A 16,621-nucleotide genomic window follows, 5' to 3' on the forward strand; every position below is an offset into this window, starting at 1 on the left:
ATTTTTCTTTTCTCATTTCCTCCAGTTAATTTCTGCCAATTCACAGTGATAGACTATAATAATTGCAAGGCTGCAGGACAGCAAATTTCTTCACAGCAGGACCTTCCCATTCCCTCATTACAAAGATGATCCAAGACAGGGTTGCTCAGCCTCTCCTTTTATCTTCTGTGTTTTTTCCCCCTTTCCAAAGAGTCCGCTCTGTAGAACACCTGGCAGAGACCTGCAAACCATGGAGGCTCACTGCTTGTCTCATCATTTTAATTGCTAGCAGGGGATGGATTCAGTACTGCAGCTGAAGAGCAGCAGGAATAATACCTTTTTAAAGTCAATTACAAATTATTTTATTTTTCTGCAGTGAGGCCAGGCAATTTCCAAGTTTAAGACAGGTGCACTTACAGTATTGGGATAAACTCTCCTCTCAGCAAGTGTTTAGCTCCCATTAATAAGTTCTCTGTATACGCATCAAAAGGACACAGTAGCCAATTACCTGGAGTTACAAGAAAACCTATTTTCAGTTCTGAACCAGTGAGCTTTAATTTGGCAAAAAATAATATAAACAGAATGGCTACTCAAAGCCAGGCTGGACAAAGCAGTAGGAAAGGGTTTGTAGTAAAAGGCTTGTAAGACCCAGTACTCTATCCATATAGAAATCTACATCAGCCAACACCTGAAAGTATCTGTTGATACTCGTGATGCCTGAGAATTTGCATGTATCACTCCCACCCCTTCTAACAGAGCCTGAAACAAATTGCACATGGGTGATCCACTGATTTTGCACATAGAAACCATTTGATTAATATATTTTATGCTCTTCCAATTTCCTCAATTCTCTTCAAACAGGTTGGAGACCTGCATTCAGATATTATAACATGTGGGTGTCACTTTTTGGAGCCCTGTTGTGCTGTGGTGTCATGTTTGTCATCAACTGGTGGGCAGCTCTCATCACTTATGCCATTGAGCTCTTTCTATATATTTATGTAACATATAAGAAACCAGGTAAGGCCACAAAACACTATTATTTTGTGTATATGCTATGCAGCCAGATTGGATTTTACAGGAACTAATTCTGCTTACAGAATCAGATATTACTTCTTCACCAATACCTTTCTTTAGAGGGAAGTCTGGAGCATCCCATTAAATCCCACTTTATATAATATAGATTAAGATGATAATCTGGTAAATTTTTGCCTGTTTAACAAGCACTTCGAGTATGGTTCAGGGCTTTGTGTAAACATTCCAGCACACCAGTTTATTCCCACCATGCCTTTACAACATTTGGGCTTTTACTTGCGTATCACTCATCATTTTTCTCCATCCACACACAAAACCTTACCTGAATTTTGCTGTGCTCTTAGTTGACTCATCTGGGGTCCTCACTCAAAATGTAAACCTGCTGCCCATTATAGAACAAAAATGCAAGCTCATTTACTCATGAACTGATCATCCTTCAGCACCTCCCTACAATTCCTCAGTAAACCAAGAAAGATGGGCACACTTTACTGCTGGAAAAAACTGCTTAGTAGCTCAGCAAGTCACAGGAGTTGTCCTCAGAAATCTGTGCACTAATACAATACAGCACCAGTATGAGACTGCACAGTGTGGTTATTCATATCCAGGACAAAACTAACCCAGGTCCAGATCTCATTGCTAACCATCTGAATTACTTCTGCAGTAGGGAAAAAAAAAAAAAAAAAAAAGAAAAACAAATAAGAGAGGCAAGTTTCCCAGCAGAAGATAGGCTTTCATTGCAGCTAGCTTGGGATAGTAACACCTGGTCTGAGCCTGCGTTATTCTTTTCTGTGTACATTGCTGCACTGTTGTGTGTCCTCCCTATCTGTGCTCTCATACCACTGGGATAGTCTGTGGTTCTCTTCCTCTAAAGATCACCAGCTGTAGGAGAACGTACCTGTCACAAGACAGCTGTCAAAACCATTTGAAGATTTCTGCCCTTTCCTAGTATATTGACAGCGTCCTTGCTGCAAAGTAGCAGCTTAAAGCTTGGTTAAATTCACTGAAGATGCTGTACAAAAGCTACCTATCTCCCAGTCTCTAAGACAGTGAGTTTTGTTCAGCACTTATTTACCAGCAACTGAAAGGTTCAGAAAACACTAACATTCCTTAGAAGAGACGACTTCTATAGAAATCTCCACTTAGTTGCACTAAATATTATCCTTATATATTTGCATCTTTACTTGATCTGCATTCATGTAGATCTCAAAGTGTGGAAAGCTGTTTCTTATCTGTCTCCATCCACCAAACAGCCGCACAATAACGAGAAAAGATGTATATGCCAAAATTGGTTTTGGAGAACAATTTTTGAGCTATATAGTAGAACAAAGCTAATTGGAGCTAGCAATGTTCCTTCCTAACAGCTTAATTTTAACTTCCTGAAATTCTATACCGAATGCATGACTTGGGGCTGTCCATTTTATACATGGGAGAAAGATACGAAGTTAACGGAACAGAGAAGAAAACAGTTTTTAAGCAGAGGAAGAACACTCCCTACAATTTTTATATAAAAGTATGAGACGATTTATTTGCATGTTTGTTTTTGCATCACGCAAGCAAAACCTATTGTATTATGAAGCACAAAGAACGATAGCTCTGTATCTATGAAGCATGAGAGAATATACCCTGCTTTGGCTCATAGACAACGTTTGCTGACCTTTGCAATAGAACACAGGGAAAAGTCCATGGTTTAATATGCATTATTTATCTTTATTACATGCAGAAGTAAATTGGGGCTCTTCTACACAGGCTCTCTACTATATTAATGCCTTAGACAGTGCTCTGGCATTAACTACAGTGGAAGACCACGTGAAAAACTTCAGGTAAGATTTCCAGTGAACAGTAGAATGGCTTATTCTGAATAAGTACATCACCCAATTAAATACAACCTCTTTTTTCCTCCTAACAGACCCCAGTGCATAGCATTAACAGGAGCTCCTATGATCAGGCCTGCTCTGCTAGACATCACACATACTTTCACAAAGAACAATGGGCTGTGCATCTGTTGTGAAGTGTACACGGTAAGGTTAAGTCACATACATCTGAAAATTCAGCAGCAGGGAGTGCTGCAGATCTCCATTACACGTTCCACTCTCACTTGGCACACAATGTTCCCATTGGTGCTGACAGGCGTCTGTGCAGACCATGAAAGAGATTTGCACTGAGAATGAATTTTGTTATAAGTCTTCACAAGAAAGCTATCGGCTGATACAGAGCCTGCTGGTAAATGCCTTATTGAGATGTATTTCAGAGTTCATACTAGACGGATCAAAAAATGGTTTGAAAAAATAAAGCATTACAAGGAAAGATTTTTTTTTTTAAACAGACATGGCAAGGCTAAAAAAAAAAAAAAAGAACCCAAAAAAACCCCCAAAACCAAACAACAACCAAAAACCAAAACCAAACTTGAAGGATTATAGTGCAAGAGTCAAATTACCTAGGCTCAACTTTCAGCTTTGTCACTGATCTGCAGTGTTGGGGTTTGGCAAGCAATTCAGCTCTCTTTGCAGTGGTTTCTCCAAAACTGTAACAATGCTAATTTTGAGGATAAACCTGCTCTTCTGAGATCTAAAGAGAGGAGCAAAGTATATTTCTAGTTATAAATACATAGGAAGTGATGTATCTTAAAGGATGAAGATCTAGTCTCTCATTAGGATGGAACAAAAATAGATGGGTTTGTAGTGTAGAGGAGAAAATGCATTTTAAATATTACAACGACCTTTTAATTTTGAGAGGGAAAGAAAAAAAAACAACAGCAGCTCATGGCACCAAATGGGGCTGCAGAATCTAACTAGTAGAGTCAGTCCAGGCAAGATAATGTATTCCTCTACAGGAGTGCAGGAATAATTCATTTGATGCTGCCACATTGCAGAAAAGGAGTACAGAACATCTACATGTGATTCTTCCCAAATCAAATGAATCTCTAAAGAGCGAATGGTCCTAATTCTTCTCTACTGTAATTATTGTTAGCTTTCCCACTGCATTCAGCAAGCGTAGAATCAATCCCAACAAGATCCTGAGACTATGCAGCTTCCTAAAGTTGAGTTTCAGCAAGTTTTCTGAATTCTTAGGCATGTTTCTCTAATATTAGTACTTTCTATGGAGAACTGAGATTTCATTCCTGTCTATACAAAAAGCTAAGTCTATTTTGCTAGTATAAGCATCTTCACTGTTTTTTAAAATTATTACTTCTTCATTAACTTAAGCTAAATTTAATTTGGTTGGTAATAAAAGTGTGACACAATGAACCTTTGTGATTTGCAAAATTGTGGTAAAAAGAGGATGATAAAATTCCTAGGGACCATGTTGAAGAGCAGCCTACAATATATACCATAACAAATACAGAAAGACCATTTAGCTGTAAATGTAACACGCAGCATACTTTGCCTCAAAAGCTGATGTGCTGCTAGCTATGCATAAAGTTTTGAGACACCATGCTAGACAGAACATCTTCCACTCCTTTTTCCCAAACGGCAGCAAGAACCTTTCCAGGAGCCCCAGATAGTTCAGAGATAGGCAAAATAAATATGAACATAAAAATAATTTAAAAGTTATTTGTCTCCGAGGTTGTGGCTGCATGTTGGCTTGAACAGTCTGAGTTTCTAGTAAAAAGGGCTATTCTGCTTTTACTCCCTGCCTTCACGTAAAGTATTTTTGCAAGGTTAGTCTTCGTTCAGCCTGCATATTCACTGGACTCCTTGTACAATTGCACAAACGTTAAACATTGATACAAAGGAGGAGTAGGGAAGGACGTAGATAGGCTGTCATCCGATAGAAGGGTGGGACTGTCTCCTTGGCCAGCAGAAACATCTTGTGCAAGCCAGCCGTGAAATTACACTCAGGTACTCTCCTTAGAGAGACTGGGAAGAAGGGTAAGACTTTTTTTCTCATCTCCTTACCCACAAGGGTACTTCAGCCTATTATTCCCAGCTCTTCACACTACTCTTCCAACAGCCAGGATCAAGCTCTTCTTCAGTTACACCCATTAAATCCAAACAAACTCCAGTAAATATACAATCAAAGAATGTAGCATGATCTCATTAAAGGAAGATCACATGGACTTTCCCGTCCTTTCCCTTGTACTTCCCGAATAGCCATAAGGAGTTCAGAAACATACATGAGGGACAAGACCTGAGCTCGCATTAACCCAGCCTATTTTTGATCAGGTCAAAATTCACTTCTTTTATATATATATATGTATGTATATTATAATTCTAATGAAAAAGGCACACATAAAAACATGACATATGAAATCTGCCAGGTCATTTCACAGCTTCTTTATCAATGCTGTTTTCTGGTTTTTAGATGGAACTAGCTGGAAAGTTTATTTTGAAGGCCTTGCCTCCTTTTCTAGCAGCCAATGCCAATTCACTGAAAGTAAATGTATTGCAGTTATTTCTACATCTATATAAATCTATAGTACATCCTATTTTCTTCCAGGAAGGCAGGAGGGAAAAAAAAAAAAAAAAAAAAAGAAAGAAAAAAAAAAGAGTTTCAGTAAGGCTGAAAAGGTTTGAAAGAAGGACGCTTTGGGTTTACATTCAAAAAAATCACCTTTTAGAAATTCATTTTGAATTAAGTGATCCTTCCCATACATTTCATTTTGGAGAGAATTTCTTTCAGTTTGGGTTTACACTATTCTTGAATGGGAAATAAGTTATGAGCCTACAGTATTTGCTATGGACAAAAAAAAAAAATCTAAACCTCTCTCAGCTCTATTTTAACCAGTTTCCCAGCTTAGCAGCAGCAGCTACCATATACTGACTTACTTTAAATGCAAAAGATTTAAATATGAATTTTGAAATACAATCTCCTGAGCATGAGCTTACCAAGCCTTCCTAGTTTTATATTACAGGAAACTTCTACTGATTTCTCTAGTTATCTGTTCCATTGGAACCAAAATTGCAACTTGCTAGCATCCTCAAAAACATGAGAAATTTTAAAAAGCGCAAAGGAATGAGTTCTGCACAAAATGAAACTGCAGCAAACTAAAGTTGACAACTATCTGTTTGTAACAAACCAAACTGCTACCACTTCCCAAGTTAGGCACACAGAAATACTCACTGGATTCCAAGGGCTTCCAAGCCAGCTCCATCCTTCCAGTGCATCTAATTACTGCTTCTGTCTCTGATGTTGCTGAACACACTCCCGCAGTTTACAATTCTGCTCTTCTGCCTTGGAAAAAGTGAAGACTACCTGTCCAGCCCAATAACACTAAAACCAGTATCTTAGACTCTTGAGTGTCCCTCTCAGAGTTTCATCTTCACTGCAGAAGATCTGGACTACTGATTCAGCTTCCTAAAGACAACATGAAAGGGAATAAACAAAGCCTAGCAAACCTTAAACTCAAACTTAAGAGCACAGACTTTTTAAAAATCAATTAAATTCCAGATACATGCTTCCCAAACTTATCTCAATCTTTATAAAGGCCATGCTTGCAGACCTGATGTCTTCCCCGGGCCTAATCTTTTGGATACCCACTGCCAGCCCATTCTCTGCTGCCAAGTCAGTGTATCATGTCCTGCGACTTGGATATGCACATGGATTTTGTCTCGTTAAATTACCAGATGACCACTGGAAGAACCTGGTGACAAAAGCATTTGCATCTTTAATTGTATGGGAACAACCCTTTTCTCTTACTATTAGTAGATAGGAGCTTAACCATGTATATTTAGATCTGCTGAGACTTGTTTACATAGTCATGTCAGGGAGGGACTTTATTCACTCTGAGATGCTTCATCACACCTTAGATATGTTTCTAAGATGTTACAATCCATAGTAGTCCTTCTTTCTGTCAGAATCACTATATTTAAGTAGCATTAACAGCCTCAGCCCTCTCGAACAGAATGTGAATTATGTTAGCAGCACAGTTCTTTTCTAAGGGATGAATCTCTGTGGACCCTTTTTGGAAATGTATTTTTCTGACTCTCTCCATTCGCTCCCACAGCAGACTAGGTAACTCCTTCAAAATCAGTGTGATGTCTAATACAAAGCCTTCTTAATAATATTTTATTCTATCATGCAGGGACCCCGCAAATTGTGTGTTAAGGAGATGAACAGTGGCATGGCAAAAAAGCAGGACTGGCTCACAAAGAACAAAAGAAAAGCCTTTTATGCAGCAGTGGCAGCTGAAAGCTTTAGAGATGGAGTCAAAAGTCTACTTCAAGTAAGCTTTTTGTTTACAGAACACAGAGTGTTACATCAAAGCATCCCTTTATGTAAAGCATTACTGTTTACTTGTTAAGAAGTCCTATGTGTATATGGATAATGTTATAAACAGAAAGGGCATTCTGGAGGTACATGTATTTATATTACAGGTTATTTCATAAAGAGATCTAGTTCTGGGCTATGGAATTATGAGACAAGGCAGACCGATTCTCTCATAAATGAACAAGACACTATCATAAAAAAAAAAAAAAAAAAAAAAAAAAAAAAGAGGCATCACAGGGCAGCATATGAATGTCTATGCAGCCAACACTTGATACGCTTCAATTCTATTGTTTGGTGTTACACAGCATATTAAATATCTGAGAATATTTTTGCATTCATTGAAAACTGACAATGTGTAATATACGTTTTCTGCAAACAGAGAGAAGGCCATCTAAATAAGAGTCTGCGATATTTTTCTATTAATCTAAGAATACAGCAGATCATTTCCAAAGATCCATTTAAAATGGCCTTAATGAAGGCACTGTTTTCATATTTCCCATCTCCCTCCCTCTCTCACACATATGAATATTTAAGCATACAGGTACCGAGGCAAAACGTAGAGAAAATTCCCATCCTTTGCATAAAATACACTGCTGAAGAGACATCAGTGCAAACTGAAACAGGAAGGAATTGACTAAAATACTCTGGGTAACAGTCACCCACGGGTAGCCTACCAGGGCTCTTTGTACACTTGCTGAATGGACAGTACAACTGAGCAAGATGAAATATTATTAATAAAGATCCCTTTGTTCTATCAAAGCCTCACAAGGACACTTCATCTTGGGTTTATACATTGTCTCAGTAGGAGATCCTTCTGATGTTTTTGAGAACTGTTACAGTCTGATGATCTCTTCCTTTCCATTACTACTTAAACACTATTGCCAAAGTCAACTACTGGACCACAAATAATTCCCTTCCAGCAATCAGAAGGATAACCACGTCATCATTATTGTAACCTAAGGACATCTGCATTGCTTTGCCAACCAGTTATTCATTTCAGTGTAAATAGTGCAGATGTATCAGCGCTACTCAAAAAAACCCGCCACGGTTCCAACAGTTTTTATCTATTTTCTTGTTGCCAGTAGTAAAAATCGTCAAATGTAACAGCTTGAAAAGCTGGGGTATTTGTGGGTCTCCTCCTGAAGGTTCCCAAGACACTGAGTATTTCGATTTCTATAAAAATTAGGTTAGCTGAATGTAGATCTGACAAGCCTTACTTGTTCAGGTTTTAGCATCCAGGCTTAGTTTTGCAGACAATCTAATATCTCGACAAACCATTTGTTCTTCCTGTTTATAAACTCTAATTTTATCTATAAAGCATGCTCAGCTAATTTTGGATGATCTTTTGGAAAGAACACAGCAAACAGAACAGCAATAGTTTCTAAGTTCACAGCAAAAAAAATATTCTTAAGAGGATATGCCTTCTCTGCATATCTGAGGTGTTTTAAGAGACTTCAGACCCAGTTCAACTATTGAGTATTCCAAATCTGATAAAAGCTTTACGCTATTATGTTAGAATGAGCATACAAACAGTGCTTGAACTCTCTCTTGATTCCAAGTTATTGAACCATTTTAATGAGAGCATGTCAGAAGAAATGCAAATGAATGCTAATTTAGCAAAACTACATTTCTGTCATCTAAAATCAGTTATAGTTGGAATGATTTAGAGCTAATCTTTCTGCTTGGGTATAAGCATGAAGGACATTTATGAAATGCAATCTAGTTGTAAGTGTCTCCAGAACATTACTTCAGTTATCTTTTGCCATTACTTTTCATTTACAGTAAAAGCATGTGTGTGTACCTTCTTGAGCACTGTTTTAATATTGTTAGGCCTCGGGCTTGGGTAGAATGAAACCAAATACCTTGGTGATTGGATTTAAGAAGGACTGGAGAAATGCCACTGCCACGCAAGTTGAAAACTATGTGGGCGTTATACAGTAAGTCACGGTTCAGCATCTCCTTTTTTTGCTCCTCTTAGACTGGATTAATATAGCATTTCCATACAGAATTTGATGTGTAGAAACAACGTAAGAAAAAAACCTACAAATCTAGGTTCACACATGCTAGCTCTGTAACAGAAGCTTCTGCCTGTTAAAAAAAGGCTCCTTGGCTTCGCACACCTAGCAAGATATGCTTCGCAAACATCTGGCACTGTCAGAGCTGATGTGGCTTGACAATGCTACATAAAGAAGCTGCACTGCTGTCAGCAGTGCTTTTGCAGAAATGTATCTTCCCATTTTTAGTGGGCAGGAGCTCAGAGAAAAACAACCCTAATGTACATACTTAGGGAATAAGAGAACATCATGGAATTCTTCTTTTAAGCCTAGGAGACAGAGGAAGAGCCTTGCTTCAAATCTCACATGTGCCCAAGGCTCAGCAGCTCTGTGGGTTGGGATTTAGCCAGGAAACAGTCATTTAGAAACAGGCTTCTCAGATTCTTGCTCAAAATTCACTTGCAAAGCTGAAGCAAGTTAAAGAACAAGAAAACCCACCCCAGCTTTGTTATTTCCTCAGAGAGGAAAGAAAAAAAAATTACCCAATGGCAACCTAATTCCTAAAAAGTGTTGCCAGAAAGACCCATTTCAGGAATAGCCTATCTGTTCCCATGCCCAATGATACCCTTTTTTTAAGGGAGGGAAGAAATTTGATTGTACTTTACTTGATCTTGGGCAATTCCTTCTGCAATTTTACCTAGAGCAGCCTAGTACATGGCAGTAACACCTTCCTGTGAGCACTAACGCTTTTACTCATCTGCTCAAAGTGGCTTTCCTCATTGAAATACAGGATGTGAAAGGATATTTATTCTTCTTTTTCTTTCTTTTCAGTGATGCCTTTGATTTTGAGCTGGGCATGATTATCGTCAGAATTAGCCAAGGATTTGATATATCTCAGGTCCTCCAGGTTCAAGGTATGTGGTGACTCAATAGCTGAATATCTATGCTGGTTACATGCTCAGCACGAGAAGGAATCTGACCAATACTCTTGGAGTCAACATCTGGTTTCCAGAATAGTTCCTACACCCGTAACTTCTACAGTTCCTCCTTGCTTCTGCAGTTTCAACCCTGCCCAAAATCCTTGCTGAAGCACTGGCAGTGACAGGAGGTGGCCAAGCCTCACACGTTAAGGGGCTCTGCACACCAGAGAACTCAGCAAAGCACTTCCAGCACAGGCACAGACTAAAGCAGTAAAATCATGCTGTGCCACAGCAACCGGTCACTCTGTGGCATGTTTCCTTCCTGCTCTTGGCACATCTTCCTCCCTCTGCCTACCTGAGATCTCTGGGACTGGTGGGAATCGGGAAGCTGCACTCCTGGTACCACCTCTATGGAACGCTGGGACCCAGAAAGTTCCCACCCGTGCAAAAATCTGGAACCCACAGGAAACATCAGTTGTCTCTTTCACCTTTTTTGTTCATTCTTCCTTAGGCTAGTAGTGCATATCTCGGGGGGGAAAGGGAAAAACCTTCCACCGTACCACAACCATTCAGGGAAACATGCCATCTGGGTGGAAAAGGTAGAGGAAGACAGAGCATACAGGCAACTCCACTTAAATGAAGGGCTTCCAAGAGCCACTTACAATGGTGGCCTTTGTTTTTCCTTTTCATCTTCAGGGCACAGAGATCTTACTGGTTCCTCAGGTACTCTGGGGAGGGAATGACTCCATATAAAACCCCCATCAGAACAATTCTCTAGGTTTTCAGTAGGATAATTTTCCCACTTCTCCTAAGTTAGTCCACTCGAGCAGACAGATACAGCCGATCCAAACCTGGACATTATTCCTAGCGTCCCCCGTCTTCCTCACCAGAGAAATCTTTTGTGTTGTAAATGAATCAGATAAAAAGCTATAGACAAGGAACACAGGCAGGCATAAGAACAACGGCGACTCTTTGCTGCCGCCTGCTGTAAACCTGCCCCCAGCTTCTCCCCAGTTTCCCAGAGACAGACAGACCGCGCTCACGACTGCTGGGGAGAACACCCAGAAAGGACCTAAGTGCCTTACCTAATTAAAACCAAAATTAACTCCCCACTAAAGAGGACGGATTCTAGGATGAGGCAACCCTCAAAAGCAAGTCGCCTCTCAGAATTAAAAGGCGCCAGAGACTCCTCTAAGAAACAAGGGTGGACGAATATTCACCCAGCAGACTCCGGCAGCTTGATGTGCGTGGCGAGCTACAGGGCAAAGCTACCGGGACTTAACAAAAAATTCTGAACTAATCATGCTTTTTTTCTCCCCTTGTTGACACCTCAGTCAGTCAGAAACTGACTTCTTGGAAGATCCAGTCTTTAGAACACCGGTAAAATTACAGCAAATACCAACCTTGCATTCTTACAAACTAGCAAATGTTCTCCAAGTGTTAAGACACAAGGAATCAGAAAGAATTAGGAAGATGGGGGGGGAATGAAAACGCTCAAATATGCAGAAATGTTTAGAAGCAGATAGAGAGTCTCCGTAGGGAGGGGGGGTGGGCAGGAGATCATCGTATTCTATTATACTTCCTGCAGCATTCTGTTTAATAGAGAAACTGAAATTTTGGTTTTGAGTAACCATTAAAGTTAGTGACTATCATAGTGTCTAAGAATCAGGAGCACATGGCTGTCATGGATTCTAAAGTAAAAGAAATTATATTATCTTGTTGGCAATTGAGAGTGCCAACAGAGCTAATAATGTCTAGCTAGTGGGGTTTGTTGTTGGGTTTTTTGGTTTTGTTTTTTTTTTTTTTTAAACACAGTGTCTTAAATGAATTTACCTCACTCTTAGTCCATGTATTACTCAAACAGAAGTTTTCCTTATGAAAAAAGCTTTCTGCAGACAAATGCCTGTACCATATTAAATTAGTGCCTCACCATAATATATTCCACAATAACATGTTATACCTTTTTCTCAGAAGAAGTCTAATATTGCTAAGATGAAATTGTTCCTTTCTATTACTGAATTTACAGAATTGGTTAGCTGAATCTTACATCTTTGCAGCAAATGATGAAAAAAATAAAACATTAAAAATATTTCCGCATAGAAACTGATCGCATATTCAGGATCTTTACATATTTCTGAGAATCTCAAAGTGCAAAGCCATGTGACCTGGGTCTTAAGACAGGGATCCAAGGGCTAGAACTCAATACATGAGCTTTCTCACTTTAGGAAAACAGCTTGCCTAATGTGTTTTTGAATTCTTGCAGAAAGAAACCAACCAAACAAATCCACAAGCATCACTCATACATAGTATGTCATGTAACTATAGAATATAGTAATACTAATTTGATCTGGAGGAGGAGATCTGAGAGCAGCTGAGTAGCACTTTAGTATACGCCACTGCTGTAGGTGTGGGCACCCTAAGTGAGGGCTTCCAGAGATGAATTCAGCTTCCTCCTCCCTATTGGTTTGCAAGGAAAAAGCATCTAAAAAGTTTTTCCTCCCAGCAGCTTTACATTGTATATAAGTACCACAACTGCAATCGCATCACCGCCATTATTTCAGTGAGTGATTTAATTTAAAATAGAAAGTGATGCATTACCTGTTCCCTTACTTTTCCCAATATACAGAAGAATTAGAGAAGCTGGAACAGGAGAGATTGGCACTGGAAGCTACCATTAAAGAAAATGATTTTGAAGAAGGAAAAAGTGGAATCTGTGGATTCTTCAGAAAAGCCAGCACGCTCAACATCTCAAAACATGAAACAAAAAAGGGTAAGTTCCAAAATGACAGCTTCTCCCTGACCCTTCAACGCATCACTTTTTCACCAACACGCAAACTGGACTTTTACTCCAAGGCCAAAACTCCTGAGCCACACAGAAGCCCCTGGAACAGGACCTACCCTGTGCAAACCTGCCTTGGTGGCCACAACCTTGTTATGCAGAATACAGTGCGCATCCTCTGCTGCTAGGACATGCTACCTTGTACAATACAACTATTTCCCGCCCCCGCCATTTGCTAGATGAGCTTCTCAGCTCAGCTTATGTTGAATTCTATTTGTCAAAAATAGCACATGGTTATTAAAGTTTGAGGAACATAGAAGAAGCTGGGTTTTGTTTTGTTGGTTTTAATAGGGTGTTTTCAGTTTTTAAACAGGGGCCTTTTCTTCTCCTCTTTAAAGAAAACAGGAACATATGCACAATATTCAGGGAACAAGCAATCTCACTTTACTCAACACACACACACACAGACACACACACACACAGACACAGACACACACAGACACAGACACACAGACACACACACCACCCCCCCCACCCAGCTGAAAAATGGGTAGAAATAGCACTACTGCTGTATATTCTAAGCATAATTTCATAAAAATGCACAAATGAAGGTGGTAAAAGTACTGAAAGTACATATAGAGCATGCTGTCAAATAACTAATTAACACATAAGTTAAATGTATAGGTGATGAAATCAAAATTACATTGCAGATATATTAAAAGGGTACAGAAATACAAACAGAATTAAAGGTCTCATTTCACAATTGCTGGCCTGTAATGATAATAACCCACCTGAAGCCATACTTGTACACAGACAAGTATTTTCAGAATTTTCACCTGCAGAGACTATTACATCTGGCTGTGCATGCAACTCCCACAGGTACCAAGAAGATCTACAGACTGAAAACAAAATGTCATTACTCTTTACTTGGCAGACTTCAGTTCATTTTGCAGGCTTCAGTAGAATATATTTTTATAACAAATACCACAAGAATGTGCACCTGTTTCAACCACCCTTTTCGATTTAGTTCGGAAAGGCATAAAGGAAATACATATTACACACTTTGGCTCTATATACAAGATAGATGATGTTAATAAATATCCCTGCCTTTCTGTTTTCCTTATACATTCATCCTCCCCAGAGTTGTTGCATCTTCCAGCATAGATGCTAGAACTACAGAGGAAAGCTAATAACTGCTTTAGAACTATCCTGGTCACACTCTAGAAACACAGGAAAACTAAACAAAGCATTTTCAGAATGTAGCAGATCAGAGTAAAACCTCTAAAGAAGCCTGTCTGCTCCATTTAAAATACTGCTCTGACACGGTCTCTTTGAAATCATTGAAAGACAAGCAGTAATAAAGCCACAGGCTTCAAAAGATGGAATGAGGGAAGATATTGTTAGTACATAGGCAAGACTGTACCTTTTAAAGCCAGCCAAGCAAACAGCAAGAATCGACGTTTATTTTCAATTGACGACCCTCTCAAGCATAGGGAAGTTGCCATATATGCCTATGTTTTCTGCCTTCCAGTTTTAGCTTTACCTGTGCTCTCACTGTACCCTGTTAGCTGTCTTTGTCCACCATTACTGTGCATTTCAGGGAGCTCTGTATTTTACAACAGACGGCTGAGCTTGTAAATGATGCCATTTACTTCTAAAATCTGTCAGATATTTCACAATTGCTTTTTAAGGCCCCAGTGAATTTTAGGTTAATTAAAAAGATCCAGAGAACAAATAATCAGATAACCCTTTTCAAGATGTTATAACCTAGCGACAAAGTATTACACAAGCTTTGGTTCCTGCACGTATTGGTATATTAAAAATCCATAGCATCTGTGCTGTAAATTTTTTTCAGATTTAAAGTATAGAAATTATGTCAGAAACAGTTCATTTTGCTGAAGCGTTCTCTCCACTTGGCTCCCTAAATCTACTCGTTGCCTTACTTGTCAGAAATCCTTCCACATTTTTTCTTTCTCATTACAGAGAGCACCATTAACACAATACAGTCGATGCATGTGGGTGAATTCAATCAGAAGCTGCTAGAAGCCAGCACTCAATTTAAGAAAAAGCAAGGAAAAGGTACAATTGACATTTGGTGGCTGTTCGATGATGGAGGTAAGGAATTCAAGTAAGAACCACAAGGAGAGAGATTTCTGTGTTACCAAATATAAAAACAGACTTAAGAACTTGCACAAAACTGTTTTCTTTTAAGATTACAGAGTCAATTTTCTGTCTGGCTTAAATGTTTTAATATTAACTTACATCCAACACTGTCGAAGTGAAGGATGGAATTTTTACCACACAATGCACTAATTTGATCTTCCTGCAATTTTATATGTTATTCCAGGTCTAACAATCCTAATTCCTTACATTCTAACTATCAGGAAGAAGTGGAAAAATTGCAAGTTAAGGATATTCACTGGAGGAAAAGTCAATAGGATTGAAGAGGAAAAACTAGTGTAAATATAACTATCTTTACCTCACTGTTTAAAGTGTTTGAATTGATGCTGAATATAATGCATATACAACAGGAAGCTGGGAATTTCTCAGTATAACTGGTTTGTTGTACTGTGGGCAGCATGAAAAAAAAAAAAAAGGATGTACTCGATACAAAGGTGTCAAGCTTATGGCATAGCCCTCAAGGCCCAGTGTAAACGGTGATTACCAAAGGAAACTCACATCCAGCAATTTTTCCCATTAATAGCTCATATTCCATTCTCTAAGAAGAGCAGTCTGCACTTTGTAATGAGAATATGATCAGTTTTATGGGATTTACATGAGATTGTCCAGTTAACAGTAAGTAAAACTGCACATGAAGCTTCTCATATGCAAATACCATAGCCAGATAGCTCGCATAAATGTGATTAACCGTAAAATGGTAAAATGTAAAAAAGTTAAAGAGCAAGTTAATCAACTTTAAGATCAAGTTGATTTGACCTAGCTTTTAAAAAAAGTCTAGATTTCATAATCATCATTCGCCTTCAAGCAAATAAAAGGTACTAATATAAACTTATTTTCATTGTCACTGTATATAGGACCTTTCCCTCCAAATCACTTTACACAGTAGAGGCACAGCCATTTCACCACTAGTGGAAGCAGGCCAATTTGGGATGGAAGTCAGTAACTGCTTAACAAAGAGCAGCAGCACCACGTAGTGAGTTAAAAACAACATATCCAACCAAAACTCCAGTGGAAAACAAGCGAGATGGATGCAAGGAGAGGAGTTAGAATTTAGCCAGCATCACTAGGATTACGACACAGTGCCTCCAAAAGACAGCTGCCACAGGGATGCTCCCTTAAGCTTTTGCTTTCACATAAAGCAAACTTTACTCCACTGTGGTTCTGTCAGTTGTAAGGATTACCCTAAAGTTAACATCATTCTGTAGAAGAGATTCACAAGCGTTTGTACAAACCATTCTTATCATTGGGATAGGAGAAAAAAAAAAAAAAAAAAAAAAAAAAAGCGCCTTACAGCTGCTCAAGGACCTGCAGGGACATGTTTGCTGCTTTGTGTCCAAAGTCTGCCCAAGCTTAGCTGTTCAGAACCACAACTGGCTCCTGGATCTAGGCACTCAAGTCACCAAATTTCACTGAGAGGGAGCAGGAGGTTTGACATCAAACGGGATCTGTCAAAACATGACAGATCTTCACAGAGGCAGTTCTGGCACCTATATACACTGCTTGTCCTACAAAAGCCAGAGTGAAGAGCA

General features: G+C 39.0%; 1 protein-coding gene and 1 long non-coding RNA gene across 5 annotated transcripts in view; one reads left to right on the forward strand and one right to left on the reverse strand.

Annotated features, from left to right (window-relative positions):
• SLC12A1 (solute carrier family 12 member 1) overlaps positions 1-16,621 on the forward strand; it is a 52,680-nt gene that overhangs the window by 27,856 nt on the left and 8,203 nt on the right. For all 4 annotated transcript variants that reach the window (XM_087743035.1, XM_087743034.1, XM_087743038.1 and 1 more), the window contains 9 exons: positions 841-996; positions 2,732-2,831; positions 2,918-3,029; positions 7,034-7,174; positions 9,049-9,155; positions 10,044-10,126; positions 12,759-12,902; positions 14,895-15,026; positions 15,259-15,370. In XM_087743035.1, coding sequence (XP_087599161.1) covers positions 841-996; positions 2,732-2,831; positions 2,918-3,029; positions 7,034-7,174; positions 9,049-9,155; positions 10,044-10,126; positions 12,759-12,902; positions 14,895-15,026; positions 15,259-15,370 — 1,087 coding nt within the window. The remainder of the gene's footprint in view (positions 1-840; positions 997-2,731; positions 2,832-2,917; positions 3,030-7,033; positions 7,175-9,048; positions 9,156-10,043; positions 10,127-12,758; positions 12,903-14,894; positions 15,027-15,258; positions 15,371-16,621) is intronic.
• The window catches only part of LOC148050277 (uncharacterized), a 37,412-nt gene that overhangs the window by 9,709 nt on the left and 11,082 nt on the right, over positions 1-16,621 (reverse strand). The gene's annotated exons all lie outside the window — the stretch shown is intronic.

The sequence above is a fragment of the Nipponia nippon genome, unplaced genomic scaffold (assembly GCF_047370975.1).
Source record: "Nipponia nippon isolate SJK-2023a ecotype South Korea unplaced genomic scaffold, ASM4737097v1 scaffold_9, whole genome shotgun sequence".
NCBI lineage: Eukaryota > Metazoa > Chordata > Aves > Pelecaniformes > Threskiornithidae > Nipponia > Nipponia nippon.